Source organism: Kogia breviceps, chromosome 2 (genome assembly GCF_026419965.1).
Source record: "Kogia breviceps isolate mKogBre1 chromosome 2, mKogBre1 haplotype 1, whole genome shotgun sequence".
Taxonomy (NCBI): Eukaryota; Metazoa; Chordata; class Mammalia; order Artiodactyla; family Physeteridae; genus Kogia; species Kogia breviceps.
Genome location: NC_081311.1, coordinates 32,424,352 through 32,443,318, shown reverse-complemented (window position 1 = coordinate 32,443,318; position 18,967 = coordinate 32,424,352). Strand labels below are relative to the sequence as shown.

At 43.8% G+C, this 18,967-nt stretch overlaps 1 protein-coding gene across 5 annotated transcripts in view; it reads right to left on the bottom strand.

Annotated features, from left to right (window-relative positions):
* ALDH18A1 (aldehyde dehydrogenase 18 family member A1) overlaps positions 1-18,967 on the bottom strand; it is a 48,658-nt gene that overhangs the window by 9,578 nt on the left and 20,113 nt on the right. For 3 of the 5 annotated variants that reach the window (XM_059054490.2, XM_067024968.1, XM_067024970.1), the window contains 10 exons: positions 17,667-17,816; positions 17,474-17,578; positions 13,347-13,505; positions 12,838-12,928; positions 9,113-9,237; positions 8,209-8,353; positions 7,451-7,524; positions 5,937-6,030; positions 3,017-3,237; positions 348-485 (listed from right to left, as the gene is read on the bottom strand). In XM_059054490.2, the coding sequence (XP_058910473.1) occupies positions 348-485; positions 3,017-3,237; positions 5,937-6,030; positions 7,451-7,524; positions 8,209-8,353; positions 9,113-9,237; positions 12,838-12,928; positions 13,347-13,505; positions 17,474-17,578; positions 17,667-17,816 (1,302 nt within the window). The remainder of the gene's footprint in view (positions 1-347; positions 486-3,016; positions 3,238-5,936; positions 6,031-7,450; positions 7,525-8,208; positions 8,354-9,112; positions 9,238-12,837; positions 12,929-13,346; positions 13,506-17,473; positions 17,579-17,666; positions 17,817-18,967) is intronic. The other 2 variants (XM_059054491.2, XM_067024969.1) reach the window with 1 other exon arrangement.

Below are 18,967 nucleotides of genomic sequence, written 5' to 3'. Positions count from 1 at the left end.
CTTGGCCTAAATCACTGCCAGTGAGCAGAACCCAGGCCTCACTCACAGTCTGGGTCTGGTATTCCTGCTGCCTGTGACCTTAAGAATGAAGGGCTAAAAGGCATTCTTGTAAATCAACGGAACCAGGACACAGCTGTATGACAGGGACCTTCCTGAGCCACTCAAGACCCATCTGGGTCAAGGCAGCCCTGCCATTGTCTAATGTCACAGGCACACTGGACCTGCGGCTCCTCCAATCAAACCTGCCTGTACTGGCTCAGCCTTATGTGGCCTAAGCTTTGCTTCAAACACCCAAAGACCTGACCTGGCCCCTCTGGGCCTGACCTGGCTCATTCCCAGGGACCTACCAGCTGTACGGCCTCCTTGACTCCATGGATTGAGAGGGCCTCCTGGGTCAGGAGGTGAAGAATCCGGTTGCTGTGTGAGGCTTCCTTCCCTCCTTTGAGTAACAAGCCATTACCACTTGCGATAGCCAAGGCTGCCACCTGCAGATGAAAGAGGAGAGCAATGAACCAAAGGGAAAAAGTAGTAAAAGTAACGGTAACATTAGCACTCGCTGAGCACATTTCCTGTGCCAAGCACTGTTAATCACATTGTAAGGCCTACCATGTTTAATCTTCACAACGTTCTAGTGAATTAAGTACCTGTTTTATCCTCTGATTTACACATAAGGACACTGAAGCACAGAGCAGTTGGCGACTCCCCAAGACACACAGCTTATAAGGGGCAGAGCTGGGTGCCTTGACTCCAGAGCCAAAGCCCCGGAACTATACTGGAACTATACTGTACAGCTTCCTTAGCACCATTACACTGTGACCTGAGTTAAGTGCCCAGGGTCACATGGGCACTCCCCTCTCTGGCCACGGTGGAGGACAGGTGCTCAGCGGCCTCTTGACTCAGGTGTTGTTCCACCTGACTCAGGCTGGGCGGCATCTCTGGCCACATCCTACCCTGGCCCTGTCATTGCTCCGAGAGCTCTAATGGCTGGTGCTGAGACCCTGGAGAGGACTAGAGCTGCCAGCCCCTGGACAGCTGCAGCAGAGACTGCCGGGAGGAAGAAGCAGGCCATCCAGGAGGAGGGTTAGTTACCCTCTTAGAGCCAAGAGCTAATCACACTCACCTGATCATCCAAGGCCTGAAGCTGAACTGTCTGAATGCTCTCAGGATGAATGAAAATCTTCCCGTTTTTGTAATGTATCAAAAGAAACTTTAAAAAACTTGCTTGAACACGTTAATCTCCAGATTAGTGGTTCTTAATCCCTTTTTGTTTTTGTTGCTCATGAACCCCTTACAAAAATTATGTAAACTTTTCCCAGATAAATGCACAAACACACAGCATTTTACATATAACTTTTAGGATTCATGGATTCTGTGATGCCCTGTGAGGAACCTCAGCTGTAACTGGCTGAGGAGGAAACCTTTCCCTCATGAAGTATTCGCTAGTATGGATAAAAGGGAGCAGAGAAAACTTCATGAACACAGCCTACAGAGAGACTTAGGACCCACTTCTACCAGCTGATGGGAGTTCTGCAGTTATCTCTGGGGGTTCTCTGTGAGACAGATATGCAGCCAGAAAGGGGCTGATGACAGACCCCAATGGTATGGAAGTCCCTTGGTGGACCAGGTGGTTTTAGGTCATGTCAGGGAAAAGCCTCCACAGAGCATGTGGGACTCCCATGGTCACCTAGGCCCTAGCATAAAAAGGTACTGGTTTTTATTTATTTATTTTTCAAAAAATTATTTATTTATTTACTTTTGGCTGTGCTGGGTCTTCGTTGCTGCCCGCGGGCTTTCTCTAGCTGCAGCGAGCGGGGGCTACTCTTTGTGCGATGTGCAAGTTTCTCATTGCGGTGGCTTCTCTTGTTGCGCAGCCTGAGCTCTAGGCACGTGGGCTTCAGTAGTTGTGGCATATCAGTAGTTGTGGCTTGCGGGCTCTAGAGCTCAGGCTCTGTAGTTGTGGCACATGGGCTTACTTGCTCCGCGGCAAGTGGGATCTTCCCAGACCAGGGCTCGAACCTGTGTCCCCTGCATTGGCAGGCGGATTCTTAACCACTGCGTCACCAGGCAAGTCCCTTTTGTTTGTTTTTAAACAGAATCTCTCTGTGAGACTTTGGGGCTAGTGCAAAGAAAAAGTTGGTATCATCCTACTGGACAGTCCAGTGGGGAAGTGGTTCCAGATTTCTGGGAGAGAATTTAGGGCAATGAGCAAGACCAGCCTCTAATACCACCCTATACTTCAGAGCGTGGCCACTTGGCAAAACCTCTGCCACATGGTTTTGTCTCAATTAGCCTGTGATTTGTCGGATTTCTTAAAGGGGGTCACATGCTAGTTTCTATTAACTATTGAAAGTTCTTCTTCCTAAGAGATGTACCTACAGGAAGCCATCTGCGACACTGATAATAAATGGGTCTTTTTCACATGGGCAAAACCAGCTATTAGATGAATGAGCCTGCAGTAGGTTAGCAGGGACTCTGTGGTCAGGGAACAAAGTGTTCCAGTGAGCTAAGTTTTTGTTTTTGTTTTTGGCCGCACTGCACGGCATGTGGGATCTTAGTCCCTGACCAGGGACTGAACCCGCACACTCTGCAGTGGAAGCACAGAGTCTTAACCACTGGACCACCAGGGAAGTCCTAAGTATTTTGGAAATGTACTCCCATGTCATGGCATGGGAGATTCATCTGGGCTCAAGGCCCAGCTCCATCCTTACAAATGTCACAGGAAAATTAACTTCTATAAGCTTCAGTTTCTTCAACTGTAAAATGGACATATGAATTACCTTTTTTAGAGTTACCAGAAAAATCAAAAACATAAATTGCCTTAAGCGTAACCTGAGAATAAAGTCTCAAAAATTACCTCTGGGGGAAGGAAGGAAGGAAGGAAGGAAGAGAGGGAGGGAGGGAGGGAGGGAAGGAGGAAAGGAAAGAAAAGAAAGATATCTTTGGGAGATTTATCTGAGTCCTGAAAAGAAGCTCTTCCTCCAATTCCCCACCCTAATGGCAGGCATTAGTCACATACCTGGGGTAGACAGTCAGGGCGAGATTCAAAGATGACCAGTAGAACTCCAATTGGGACAGTCACTTGTTCGAGCTCCAAGTCTTTGGCAATTCGGGTCCGGCGCAAAACCCTCCCCACGCTGTCCTGTGAGGAGGCTGCGATCTGCCGCAGACCGATAGCCAGGCTGTTCAATTTAGATGTGGAAAGGCTCAAACGTTTCAGCAGAGGAGCTGCGAGTCTCCCTGAAGAGGTGTGAAGAGCACATGATGAAGCAGTAGACCTGGGCGGGCTATGGCTGTTTTACTGAACACATGGCACTGTGTTAGGAACAGACATGGAACTCAGGGGGTCTCAGGGAGACAAGGACATGTCATTTACACAGCTTTTCTGGGAGGGGCATTTGGGCAGTATACATCATCATGTAAAGGTGTGGACACCCACACCCTTGGTGCCAGCAATTTCAGTTCCAGAAATTTATCATTTGTATCAGCAAACCTGCATGTAGTGAGAATACTTATCACAGCATTTTTATTATAGTGGGAAACTGGATTCTACCTATAGAATAGATTCAGCCAATGGGCTACAATGCAGTTACTATAAATAAATATCTATATTGACTGACATGGAAAGCTGTCCAGGATGTAGTTTGTGAAAAAGGCAAACTATAAAACAGCATGCATGACATCACCCTAGTTATCACACATTGCATATACATGTGCAAGAGATGTCGGAAAGCATCAAGAACAGTGATGATCTCTGCCTATCTTTCTGCGTTATTTTAATTTTTTATAATGAGTGAATTATTTTTATAAGCAGAAGTAATAAAAATTTCTTTTGAAATAAAAATTTAAATAGAATTATGGTAAGTTCATATACAGAATTTTCTTTAAATTTGCATATAACAGCATACACAGTGTGATCATCTCTCTCTCCACACACACAAACACACACCTACTCAGGAAAACCATTTGGAATCACGTATCACAAATCATTACTATGGTTGACGTTGAACGATATTATGAAAAATTTTCCCTTCTTTTTTACAGTCACAACCACCAAGACGAAATTATAAAAAGACTTCTACTTTGGAGGGGAGGAGCCAACCTTATATTAAGAAAAAAAAAATGAAACCATAATTTTATCAACCAATGACATCAATTTAATTAATTTTCTTCACTTCTCCCCATGCGCTAAAAATTGTTTTAATTGTAGTGCATATTAAATAGTAGACTCTAGTTTTTCACCTCATAATGCACGTACATTTTCCATGTTGCCCAAATTATTTTAATTACTACTAAATATTCCATTGAGTTGATACAGTTCAATGTACATGACTGTACCTATGTTATTAGACACTCAGGTTGTTTCCAGTTTTCAATGGTATAAATAATCCTGCTCTAAGAAACTTTATATACAGAGCTACTTTTTCCTCTTGCAATCTTTTCTTAGGGATAAATTTCCTGAAATGGGCTCACGGACTCAAAGGTGATTACCATGCTTGTGTATACCTGAGACTTTGTTCTTAAGCCATGTGTGTCCTTGTGGATTTCCAGAGAGAGAGAACTGGGATCAGAAGTCAGAGTTCTACCAACAACTAGGTATGTGACCTTGAGCAGCAGCTTTAACCTCTGTGGGTCTTAATTCTTTTAACGTAAAGAATTGGATAAGATGTCAATAAAGATTTCTTCCATTTATTTAAATTTTTTATGGCTTTCCAATACTGCAAAAATTCAAAAGACCAGATGTAAAGTCTAAAGAAAGTTCCAAAGTAATGGCTCAGAAATGTTTTAAGGAATGAAAATAATGTTGATGAGCCCTGCAAGGTTTCTTTAAAGGGAAGACCACTAATTTGGATGTTCAATATGAGGCACATTTATTCGCAAGAAAAGGACATTAAAAACCCCGTAAAATCAACCCCCATTATTTTAGGGTACAAAAGACAGAGAATTAAGAAAAGGAGAGAAAGATGAGGGCCTATCTGACTCCACATATTTAGCTATCTTCAATGAGAGTTCAGCCATCTCACTTACGCTACCATTAGCACCTCAAGGGCATTTCTGGATGGCAGACTACATGCTGGTTAAGGAACTAGGAGGTAAGCTATCTTTCAACACAGGCTGCACAAACTATTTCCACAATTTTTTTTTTTTTTTTTGCAGTACGCGGGCCTCTCACTGTTGTGGCCTCTCCTGTTGCGGAGCACAGGCTCTGGACGCGCAGGCTCAGCGGCCATGGCTCGTGGGCCTAGCTGCTCTGCGGCACGTGGGATCTTCCCGGACTGGGGCACGAACCCGTGTCCCCTGCATTGGCAGGCGGACTCTCAACCACTGCACCACCAGGGAAGCCCTCCACAACTATTTTATATGCACTGTCCATCTGGGTTTCATTCCCAGATCTGCCACTGGCTGTATGGTTTTAGGAATGTAACAACTTCTCTCCACTTTAGTTTTCTCCTCTGTAAAATACGGATAATAAATAGTAGGTACCTTATAGGTACCATGTTCTAAAGGGAAAATCAGATCCTGCCTGTTAATCCCTTAGCAGAATGCCCAGAAACACAGAAAGGCCTCAGTAAATGTTAGCTGCTATTAGCTTAATGTCTAAAATAGTGAGGTCCTCAATTGTTTTCTTTTTTGTCTTGAAATTGCCACAGTAGCCATGGCTTGTGACTGTGGGGAATGGAAGGAAAAAGCCCCTCAGTGGGTGGGGGGTGGGTAGGTGTTATATGGAATATGTGAGAAAAGGGGTGGAGGTAGTACGAGTACTTTGAAAACTCCCGATGAATACCAGCCACCAACCCTCAATAAAAATGATGTATACAGTATGTAATTTCTTCCATAACCATCTTGACTTTAGGCAGACTATGATATAAGAATTATTAGTAAAACAAAGAATAAAACCCCAAATAAATCTCTCTGTAACTAAGTTGGCTGGTCTTTACCTTCTGCCTCCTCCAAGTCTTTTTTGTTGGCTAACAGGATCTCATCTCGCTGGTCCGTCAACAGATCAGCCAGATGATGGATAATCTCTGCTCTCTAGAAAAAAAGGTAAAACATTAAAACAAATAAGCAAACATGTTACCCCATAAAGAACGCACACCACACTTTTTTTTTTTTTTTTTTTCAGGTATACGGGCCTCTCACTGTTGTGGCCTCTCCCATTGCGGAGCGCAGGCTCCGGATGCGCAGGCTCAGTGGCCATAGGCTCATGGGCCCAGCTGCTCCGCGGCATGTGGGATCTTCCCGGACCGGGGCACGAACCCGTGTCCCCTGCATCGGCAGGCGGACTCTCGACCACTGCGCCACCAGGGAAGCCCAACACACCACACTTTTAAACCTACTCTCTGAGTGTGCCAGGCCTTGCTCCTAAATCCCAGTCATCAACGACTGAAACCTCCTTACTTCACTCATTCGTTTCCCACCACTGCTCCCCTCATTTTTCCTTCCTCTCTCACTACTAACCTCCCCATTTCTTCTCACTTTTCTTCCTCTTTTACCACTTTTGATCATGATGATTAGCAAACCACAGCCTTGTGGTGGGGGAGAGGGTATGATGAATTATTCAGTTTGTCCATGAGACAGGTGCCAGCACTTTGAATCAGCATGACATACACATCTCACCTATTTAATAGCACCAGCTGTAAAGCTGATTTCCCAGGTAAGTTTTTGCATCTAGTTCTTCTTTTACGACAATTATTTATTAAATGAATTCAGTCAAAGGGGAAAAACCCAGTCCTGGATGCTGAAGGAGACCCCAATCCTTACCCACCTAGATAAGGAAACATGGCAAATCAGAGTAGTGATTACTAAAGGAGTAAAAGAAGTGATTTAGTAGAGAGAGAAGCTAGGGTTCTCCTGGGCTTTCCCTTTCCTACTTGTAGTTATTTTAAATTTTCTTCTCCCTTCTCAGGCCAAAGTACTCCCCAGAAGAAACCTATATACATCACTTTCAAATCCAGCCTTAACACCACACCCTTGGGAAGCCAGCACCCTGCTTCCACCTGACCTTCTCACATTTCATCGTTGTCTGCTACTTCAACTGACTGAGTCACTGTGGACAAGGCAGGGCTATGATATGGAGCAGGCTCTGAACTTCCATCTTCTAGGTAATCTTGGTGATTTGGATGAGATGGGAAAAGTTACTTTCCTACATTTCCCTACCCAGTATGTGGCAGGATTTGGGAGCCTCTCTGGTCTCATGATTTTCATGATACTCTTGATCAAAACATCATAGTGATGCAAAGCTACCTTAGGCTTCAGCCTATACAAGACAAAAGGGAAAATGAAATTTAGAAAAAGAAAAAAGGCAGAACAAATCTGAATCAGAGTTGTAACTCAGATCTATCTCTACGGGACTCGAGGAATAAAGGGGGAAACAGCAGGCTGGACTGTGCACTAAACCTCACAGTTATGACTCACGCTGAAAACTAACAAAACTATCAGCTAGGGTTATCACCTGCTCAGGTTCCAAAGTGGCCAACATCCTTCCTCCTGATCGAGCCATTTCTCCCTGCTGCTCCACAGTAGGGCCTGCAAGAACATTTGCAAACATCAGCTCACGGTCAGCTCACTGGCCCCTCACCATCCCAGACGTGCACAGGCTCCTTGCAGGCACAGAGCACGCGCTCAGGGTCTCAGCATGCTTGTTTCACATCCAGAGATCACTCTGACCAATAAACTGGCAGAAGAGCATGCCAGATTAACTCAGGCAGAAACACAAGAACCTGTCTGCATTTTGGAGGCAGACAATATGATTTATGTCTTCTAGAATTCTTCTCAATTCCACTTTGGCTTACAATTTCTAATGTGTTTGCATTTCTGAATGTAGATTATATGGCAATGCTATCTTTGCGAACACCTGAGAGAGCACATACTATTTCTTATGCATCTTTGTATCTCTAGTGTTCATTAGTATCTGGCATCCAGCATGGGCCTAGCAAATGTTTCTTGAGAAAATGGATGCTTATACTCTTTAACTTAGTGATTTTAGTGAGAACAGGAGGCCTAGTTAGGCAGGTTAGATAAGTTTTACAAAGCCAAAGTAGAATCCAATTTTGCAAGCAATGTTCGAAACTATACCATATTTCATAAAGTTAGCACATGAATTTTGTAAGCTCTCCTCCCAGAGGGAGAGCTCAGTCTTCAGCCCCATCTAGGCCATGGAGTTACTAGCAATCATCCACAGACCATGGGACTCTGTGAAGAACTACTTACCTGCAGGCTTTACTTCGGAAAAGAAGGTGCCAACTTTCTTTCCCTCCACAATGTCTGTGATGACATGCCCAGACACCTTCGGGTGGGTCCCATTGGCAATGACCACAGAAGTACCACCTTGCAAAGCCCAGAGGGCTGCTTTCACCTAATGGGAGAAGTTAGATCCATGGATGAGATTCAGACCTTTGTAGGGTCTAGGCCCCTGCACTTTAAACATGCAAAAACATAGAAAATACAATGGGATATTGAGCAATTTAATTATCTGTAGGAAGGTTCTGCACAGCTCAGATGCTCTCAAGACACGCTCAGCCCATGCACTCTTCCCAACCCAACCCTGGCATGTGTTGTCTAAAGGTAAACCAATCTGCCCCTTGTGCTGAGCATGTTCTCTACGACTCTCTAGTACTGGGACGCATAACTTCTACATTTGACTTATTGTGCCAGCTTGCAGGGTCCAGCTTGCTGCTTGACTGGAATCTGATCATGAGTACTCCTGAGCTTTTGTACCTGGGGTTCCTGTCCTTATCTCTGCCATTGCTACGTATGATTCTGTACCTAAAGGGTATTAACTTCTTAGAACAATTAAGGGGAGAGAAGAACTTTTTAAAGGTTTCATCAAGAAATATTTGAGCTCTAATATTAATACTTACAGGATTTATGAATTATGAAAAAATATAGACCCTGCCCTTGAGGAGGTTATAATATCAACACACACTTAATATATTAATAAAAATACATAGAAAGACATGACTAAATATAGGTACACAATATGCATTAAACCTGTATTTAGATATGTGTATCTTTAAGTGTGTATGTGCATCAGCCCTCAATTACAAAAGTAAGAAGGATAAAATACAGTTTGGTTTTTAAATTGTTACAGGCAATAAAGGCACCAGATTCTTACCTTGGCTTCCATGCCACCCATTCCCACTCTGGACTTGGTTCCGAATGTCACAGATTGCTGATCACCGGGATAAAATATATCAATGAGCTTTGCATCATCTGACCCTGGGGGGTTGTCAAAGAGGCCTAAAAAGTGGACAAGAGTCGGTAATGCTGTTTAACAGAAGTGAGCATCCCCCAAGACAGACCTCCACAGGGACCTGCCAACTATAACTACTCTGTACTCGACTCATCCAGATAAATTCTGCTATTCCACCAGCTCGAACAAGAAAAGAGGTCAAGGGATTCGTGCAGTCTACTCACACTGAAAACCAGCTCCGGGAGGACGCACCTTACATACTTTTATAACTTTGCCTGATAAATGAATGTTTGCCGGCATCAGAGCACGGCCATATCCCTGGCACAGAATTTACTGGCCCTGCCTACAGTCTACAGGGAAGCTATCCTCACCTTTGCCATTTCTACTATGATGCTGAACCTTAAGGATGCAACTAAAAAAGATGAGTGGCTTTTGCACAAACAGTGCAGCAGCTGTATACTGTTTAATGTGACTCTTTCTAAGGGCATGACATATGAAACAGGTTCTCATTAACTCTCACAGTACCCTTTGAAACAGTCACATTATACTCCCCACATTATGGGTAAGCCTTTCTGAAGGTTAGGCTGAGTCAGCAGAAGAGCGCATGACTCTTGGCTTTCAGTCTGGATTTGTCACCACAAAGCCTATATGTCCTCTTTATAACTGAGTAGCGTGACATAAAATAAGAGGTACACAAAATGTTACATGCATACCATCCGAGATTAAAAGTCCTCACAATTTCACTTCGAAAAAGAATGTGTCTGAGCCTCAGAAGGGGAAAAGAGGGCCTGAGAAAATGGAGTCATGTCAAGGTCTAAGGGGGACACAGACAGGGAGGAACTGCTAGTGGTCAGAAACTGGCTGAAGGACATTTTAGGCAGTGATGTTTTTGGTTTCTAAGTTACTGCCTTTCCGGTGCTAAAATATACTACCCCTGTGCTCCATTGTTCCAAATCGTTTTTTTTAAAATTAATTAATTAATTAATCAATTTATTTTTGGCTGTGTTGGGTCTTCGTCGCTGTGCACGAGGTTTCTCTAGTTGCTGCGAGCCGGGGCTACTCTTCGTTGCAGTGCACGGGCTTCTCATTGTCGTGGCTTCTCTTGTTGTGGAGCATGGGCTCTAAGCACGCAGGCTTCAGTAGTTGTGGCACGAGGGCTCAGTAGTTGTGGCTTGCGGGCTCTAGAGCTCAGGCTCAGTGGTTGTGGCACACAGGCTTAGCTGCTCTGTGGCATGTGGGGTGTTCCCAGGCCAGGGCTCGAACCCGTGTCCCCTGCATTGGCAGGCGAATTCTTAACCACTGCGCCACCAGGGAAGCCCTATTCCAAATCTTTAATACAACCGTGCCATGTGAATCCTCTCTAGGAGAGTAAGTGAATCAGAGCAGTGAGGACATCAGTGTCCAGTGCACAACAAAGTAGTGCAAACCACGAGCAGCAATTACAGGGAGAGAGAAATAACCTCTCACAACCCCTATCCTACTCAACCCAGCGCCCCATAGTTCCCAGGGTCTTCTGCTGGGTTCTTCTCAGAAGGCAAAATGACATGAGATCATGAGTAGTACTGGACAATTCTAAGGCAAACCCCCAGAAATGCCTAGGAGTTCCTAGCGTTCTGATATTCTGTCTCCTCCTCTTCTTCCTTATAGAAGCTCTCAAACCCACCAAGAGCATATTTAAAATTCATATATTGTTCTAAAAATCAATATTCAGTGGATAACTAATCAGAGTTAAAAGCACAAGCCTGCCAAAGACCAGTTTTGGTGTTTGAGGCTGCATTAAAACTAAAGTTTACTAGAGTCTAGCTCAAGTTGGATTTTATATATTGATCTCTCAAACTCATATCCTTTGCCTTGCTAGGCAGTATAGGAGAGAAGAGTGTACATTTTTAAACTGAAAAGATTTAGATTCGAAACCAGCCTCTGCCAAGTACTAGCTATGTGACTTTGAATAAACCATTTAACTAATGTGAACTCAATTTTTAATTTCTTCATCTGAATAACAGGCTAACCTACCTACTTTGCAGGGTTGCTACAAGGGTGAATAAATTGACATTTATAAAGCACCTAGCACAGTATTTGTATACATCAGAAGTTGAAAAAAAATCCTGTGACTAACCAAAATGCCTTGTTCTCCAGAGTGGCTTACTCTTACCCCAGCTTCGTTGTTCCTATCCTGAGACTTCAAATTTATAGTGAATAAACATGGTACCAAGACTTCATACAGGTAAAGATACTGATCTGTAAGTATGATATCTCTGACCCTCCAAGTGTGCAGAAGACAGATCACAGCACTGGTACCTGCCCCTGCCTCCACCAGGCAGCCCCCTGCCCTTCACTTATGCTGCTGAAGTGTAAACTGGGGAACAAGTCCTGCCATATTAACCTGCCATGGCTGTGGGCAGGGAACTAAATAGGTTTTTCTGACTTCCTGGGAATGTAATGGGGGACTTTTGGGATCCTGTAGGTTTGGCCTATTTTAGACACATCTACCATATCTATGGGTCAAAATGTAAAATGGGAACAGCTTAAGAAAGTGAGAAGAGTGAATGGAGAGCCAAGTTGGAGCCAAGAGGGGCCCCTCCACGAAGAAGACGAAAGCAGAGAGGAAAAGAGTAACACAGAAGAACACAGTGGCCATACAGCCTGGATTTTCTGCAGTGGCTCCAATTTAAAATTGTGTCTTGTGATTTACATTAAAATTAAAAGTGATCAAGACCCCAATGAGGTATCACTTCACACCCATTAGGATGGCTATAATCAAAAAGGCAGATACTAAGAGGGAAGTGTTGGTGAGGATGTGGAGAAACTAGAACCCTCATACACTGCTGGGAAAATGTAGAATGGTGCAGTTGCTTTGGAAACCAGGCTGGTATTTCTTCAAAAGGCTAAACATATGATCCAGCAATTCTACTCCTAAGTAAAATAAAAAGCATCTTCACACCAAAACTTGTGCACAAATTTTCACAGAAGCATTAGTCACAATAGCTTAAATGTCTATCAGCTGATGAGTAGGTAAATAAAACGTAGTATATCTATATAGTGGAATATTATTTGGCAATAAAAATAAACGAAGTACTAATATGTGCTATAATATCAATATACCTTGAAAACATTAAGTGAAAAAAGCCAATCACAAAGGATCACATACTGTATGATCACAGTTATTTAAAATGTCTAGAACAAGCAAATCAACAGAGACAGAAGGTAGATTAGAGGTTGCCAAGGGCTGGAGAGTTTCAGGGGAAGTGAGGAATGATTGCTAATGGGTATGGGTTTCTTGACGGAGTGATCAAAAATGTTCTAGATTGTGGTGAGGGTTGAACAACTGTATGAATATACTAAAAATCACTGAAATATAAATTTTATATAGGTGAATTATATGTTATGTGAATTGTAGCTCCATAAAGCAGTTATAAAAGAACAAAATTAAAGTGCCTGGAAATAACAACATTTCAGCATTCAAACTTCATCTCCCAGACCACCCCCACCTTCTTTTGAATCATAAAACCCTTTTCGGACGATATGGCTCAGAAAATAATGGTCCATAGTTAAAAAGACCAGAAGCACACAAAGAGGGGACCTCATGTGCTCACACATATAGTATTTAAAACAAAGACTGGATAAAAAGAAAAGGCATTACTTTGTACCTTCTACATCCGAAAGAACAATTAAGAGGTCAGTCTTCATTTCCACAGCCAGACGGGCAGCCAGGCTATCGTTATCTTTAACACTAATAACCTAAAATGCAGGTAAAAAGTCGTGAGCTTTGCAGTTCAAAAAGAAGTTCATGGAAGTACTCAGCTAGGTTCTGGCAGGAAAAATTAACAACCCCGAGTATATGCATGACAGCTCTTACAGGCCTTTCAGTTTGCAAAACACCATGCCTACTGGCAACCCCCTTTTCAAATATGCACCCTTCTATCCACTGACATACACAAGCCATGCTCACAGCACCACCTTAAATCACTATTGCGCCTCACTCAGGTGAACGAAACCCCCGGTCTTCAGAAGAGCTTATGCAGCCACTGCTCCAGGATGCCAGCTTCTCTCCCCATTTCTCCATCTTGTTTATGCCCAACGTCCAGTGTTAGTACATGCAGCATAGCACGGCATTAGTGTCTACAGCATGCTCAACCCTCGGTAATACTTTACCCACATTTACCCCCTGGAGATCACTATTGGGCTCTGCTGGGGGCACAACAGCGTCGTTTGTGTTGACAATGGGGACGATGTTCATTCGGAGGAGCTCATGAAGTGTCCCATTGAGGTTCCGGCGCTTCTGCTCATCGTGGAAATCCAAATTGGTCACCAAAATCTATGGGGATATATGTATAGGTGTAGCTGATTCACTTTGTGATACAGAAGAAACTAACACACCATTCTAAAGCAATTATATTCCAATAAAGATTTTTAAAAAATAAATAAAAATAAAAGGGTTAAAGAGATTGAAAACGCAGGAGACAGGAAAATGATGAACTTCCGAGGAACAGCATCCAAAGGATGTTAAGAGTAGAGGAGTTAAACTTTAGGTTTTCTTGGATCCCGTACAGTTCAGAATGGAACACACATCTTGAGACACTTATCCAATTCTTTTGGAGATTGGAAAAAAGTTAGAATCACCTAGAAGATTTATTTTAGGATGCTTAAGACTTCTTGCAAAAGTACTTTAATCCTCAGAGAGCTATGAAATCTCGTCCATTTACAAAATTAAGAAAATGAATGTATCTACTTTAGAGGGATACTGGAGGGAGTAGTGACTGCCATACATTTCTAAAATATCTTTGTATCCCAGCATCTGATTCAAAGTCTGGCCATACATAGTAGGTGCTGAAACATGTGGTGAGTGAGTGAATGGTTACTCTGCCTGGAAAATGTATTAAACCACATGGAATAGGGTCATGTTGTTCCTGTTTTTGCTCTGTGGCTGACCACTGCCAGAGTCCGCAAAGACACGGTCAAGTGGGATGAGTCTGAGAGGTTTACGGAGGTGAGTCTTTAGTCACAAACTGAAAGAAGGGCTGACATAACTTCGTTCGGGGGAAGGGATGCACACAAGCTGCTCAAAGGCAGAGTGGAGAGCCGGGTGTGGGGGCCGGTTAACAGCTCCACTCCCTGGCTTGAATCAGGGTATTAGGCGATGTTTAGCAGGAGAGAAAGATAAAGGGGGGTGATAGCAAGAAACAAAATGGTAACAAACTCTGAAGCTCAGGAATGAATGTTTCAGTGAAATCCCTGCAATGTTCATGGAAGAGGGTTCTTGTGATGTAGGGCAGCGCTGAAGTAGGAAAAGGCTGGAGGCAGAGGGCCAAGAATTCTTGGAAGGTACTGAAATAGTCCAAGTGGGAATGGTTAAGCCCTGAACTAGGGTCTGGCTATGGTAACTGAGAAGATGACAGCAGCCTTAATGATATGGAAAATGTGGGCAAAGAAGACAAAATGATAACATCACCAAGGGAAATAATTTACTCACTCATTTGATAAAAAAGTTATTGAGTACCTCAGAAATGCCAGACCCTGTACTAGCTGTTGGGATGGAGAATAAAAATGTTGATGATTTGGGGAAGATGGAATGGGTTAGATCATGAATGTCTTTTCAGAAAGTTTAGCCCTGTAGGAAAAAGGCCTGGGACAAAGGTGAATATATAGATCCTGGTTCTGGTGGTAGAAGGTCAAACAATAAAAGTAGACACGTGTGTGTAGGAGAGGCAAGCAGGGGGTATAAAGGTCCAGTGAAAACAACTGTGGCTCCAACAGCTTAACAAACAAGACATGGGAGACAAGAGACCAGAGGGAAAAGTATGTGCCTGGAGAAGGGCAACTGTTAGGATGCAAATGAGTTTCATTTCTATGAATTAAAAACAGCTGCTGTCCTTGTTTAAGTCTTTAATCTGACAAACAACTTATGGGAGATTTTCAAAAGCCCCTGATAATGGTCTTCAAAACAAGATTACTAAAGAAGACAAGGAACCACAGGATAAGGTGCAAAGGGTAAAGATTTCTTACAGATCAGATCATGGGGAAGGCAAAGGTGCGGGAGTGCAGGGGCCCCTGGATGAAGGCTTGCTGGAAACTGGAGGGCACAGAGCTCTTTTACATCAATATTAATAAAAACAATGGCTGATGTACAGTATTTTTAATGATACTTTCACTAAAACAAACAAACGAACAAAAAAACCTCAAGAAGTATCATACCTGGGAAAAAACAAAACAAAACGAAAGCATAGTGCCTGGATCTAAGTTTCCTCACCGGGCTCCATGCACTTTAAAAAAAATTAAAGATTAAAACTGTCATTGCACTATGGAGGAAAAAAGAGCTGATAATAAAAGGAGACGAAAATTGAGATTTCCATTGCATTTATGTAACCGAAAAAAAAAAATCTAAGATACAGACAGTGGGGTCCCAGCCACAAGCAAAAGTGGCCAAGTCCATGCCTTTCTGTTTCAGCTCCCTTACTCAAGGACACTCTGGTATAATACCAGAACGTCACTGTGGATAACAACTTAAAAATGATGGCGAGGGACTTCCCTGGTGGAGCAGCAGTTAAGAATCTGCCTGCCTATGCAGGGGACACAGGTTCGAGCCCTGGTCTGGGAAGATCTCACATGCTGCGGAGCAACTAAGCCCGTGCACCACAACTACAGAGCCTGCGCTCTAGAGCCCGTGAGCCACAACTATTGAGCCCGTGCGCCTAGAGCCCGTGCTCTGCAACAAGAGAAGCCACCGCAATGAGAAGCCTGCGCACTGCAACGAAGAGTAGCTCCCGCTCACCACAACTAGAGAAAGCCCACGCACAGGCAGCAACAAAGACCCAACACAGCCAAAAATAAATAAATTAAATAAATAAATTAAAAAAAAATGATGGAGAACAGAAAAAGTGATAGGAAATGCAAGAGCCAAACCTGAAAGGATGTATACATAACATCATCTGTGTATAATAACATCTGTGTAAATGATAGGATCAGAGGCAGCAAATTTGAAAATAACTTGGGGAGTAAGGTTTTTTCAGTTGTTTTGTGATATTTAGATGTTTCTATTTAGTGTGTAGTTGTATAGCTGACTAAAAACACAACTGAGGGGCTTCCCTGGTGGCACAGTGGTTGAGAGTCCGCCTGCCGATGCAGGGGACACGGGTTCGTGCCCCGGTCTGGGAGGATCCCACATGCCGCAGAGCGGCTGGGCCCGTGAGCCATGACTGCCAAGCCTGCGCGTCCGGAGCCTGTGCTCCGCAACGGGAGAGGCCACAACAGTGAGAGGCCCATGTACTGCAAAAAAAAAAAGAAAACAAAACACCACAACTGAAAAAATTCTGAGAATTTAGGTAAAAAATAATAATGTAAAAAGAAGGTTCTAGCACATTGAGGGGGAACCACTAAAAATTTTTAAGTTCCATGAGGACTAGAACATGGCTGATTTGTTCACTGCAGTATCCCCAATGTCTAACAGACTCCTTAGTACACATGGTGCTCAATAAATATTTGCTAAATGAATTAAAAACCAACTAACCGGGCTTCCCTGGTGGCGCAGTGGTTAAGAATCCACCTGCCAATGCAGGGGACACAGGTTCGAGCCCTGGTCCAGGAACACCCCACATGCCACAGAGCAGCTAAGCCCATGCACCACTACTGAGCTAAGGCTGTGCTCCAGAGCCCGTGAGCCACAACTACTGAAGCCTGTGTGCCTAGAGCCCGTGCTCTGCAACAAGAGAAGCCACCTCAATGAGAAGCCCGTGCACCGCAATGAAGACCCAACACAGCCAAAAAAAAAAAAAAAATTAAATAATTAAAAAAATGAAAAACAACCAACCACCAGCATTTCCCTTCAACACTTAGTAGATATCTATTATATAAGGCAACCAGGTGCCAAGAGAAACAAGCCAGCTGAAGTCAAAGAAGCCAATGAAATAAAGATATCTAACCTTTCTATCTTCAGAAGTATCAGTACTTGTAGTAGTCCTAAGACTTATTTGTATAATAACAAGAGCTAACACTTACTGAGAAAGTACTATGTAACAGACATATTAAATGCTTTTCATATATTTTCTCACTAAGCCCTTCCAAAAACTCTTTGCAATAGGCACTGTTGACATCCTCAGTTTTCAGATGAGGAAACTGAGGCACAAAAAGGTTAGACGTAAAAACTTTCTCCAGATCTCCCAACTAGCAAGTGGTGAAGCTGAGACTGTATCCTGGCAGTCTGGCTCCAGAGCCCTGCTCATATCACCTTGCTCCACAGGAATCACCCTCACAGGTCCCACACCCACCTTGTGGAGGTCAGCCTCTCACCTGGGCAGCGCAGATGCTGTACTGGGTAAACATGGCTTCATACAAGGCCATCAGCCCACTCTGTCCGGCGGCTGCACAGGCTCGGGCTTCTAAGACTGGAATTGCCTGCAACATGCCAACAGACAAGGTGTGGCTGGGGCGAGGGAAGGAGGCCTGAGGACCCTGTTACAGGGGGTGGGGAAGACTCACTTACCATCTCCTTCAGGTGGTTCTGCCCCGAGTGTAGGGCCTGCCGCACACTCTGAGACAGAAGGATCTCATGGCGCAGGCGCTGCTTGCCAAAGGCTACAGCTCCACTAGTCACCAGCATCATCTCTCGGCCTTGATTCTGCAGTACTGACACCTGACATTAAGGAAGGAAAAGGCACAAGTCCTTGTAATATCTCTTTCCTCTCATCACAAGAGATTCAGGTACGGTGGACTAATGAGTGGATCCCAAATGCCGGTTTACAGACCAGCACTGGGCTGGCTCTGGAAGTATCACCCAGGTTGTTTGGTAAAAATACAGAGTCCTACATGCTTCCTCGAATCTGATAAGTAGGTGGCAGATAGAAATGAGAAGTTTTTAATAAGGAGATTCTGGTGTGTAGGTAGGTTTGGCAACCACAGGACTTGAAGATATGTGGAGGAGTCTATAATGCTGAAGATCCAGTTGTTTCAGGAAATAAAGCCCAGAATACAAGTCTGAAGCCAGGAATTGCAACATAAACTTAGCAGATGGCTTCTCAAATTCTAAGGCATGACCTGGGGAGACGAAGCTGTTTCTGGGGCATGACTGATTCTCATGGGTTGCCTCTGGCTAGACCAGGGACAGTGCTGTTCCACTCTGTCTGCCTAGAACCAGTTTTGGTTACTTTGTTTCCCACCTAGGACAGATCCACATGAAAGAATCAAAGATTCAATATTCCTAACCTGTCCATTCCTCCTGATGCTTGAACCTATAACCTAGCTCAGGAACTTGGAGACAGCTATGATAAACCATGATCTAAAAAAAATAACTTATAGGGCTTCCCTGGTGGCGCAGTGGTTGAGAGTCTGCCTGCCGATGCAGCGGACATGGGTTTGTGCCCCGGTCCGGGAAGATCCCACATACCGCGGAGCGGCTGGGCCCGTGAGCCATGGCCACTGAGCCTGTGGGCCTGGAGCCTGTGCTCCGCAACAGGAGAGGCCACAACAGTGAGAGGCCCGCGTACTGCAAAACAAAAACAAAACCACCAAACCAAAACAACAATAAAAAACAACAAAAAACTTATCATCATAGAAAATTTCATACTTAACCAAAGTGGTAAGAATCGAACTATAAAACCCTATGTACTCATCACCCAGCTTCAACAACCACCTCTCATGGCCAATTTCTCACTCTCCAATATTCCTTTTATAGCTCCACCATTATTTTATTTTAATTATTTATTTAAAAAAATACTCATTTATTTATGTATTCATTTGGCTGTGCCGGATCTTAGTTGCAGCACACGGGATCTTTACTTGAGGCAC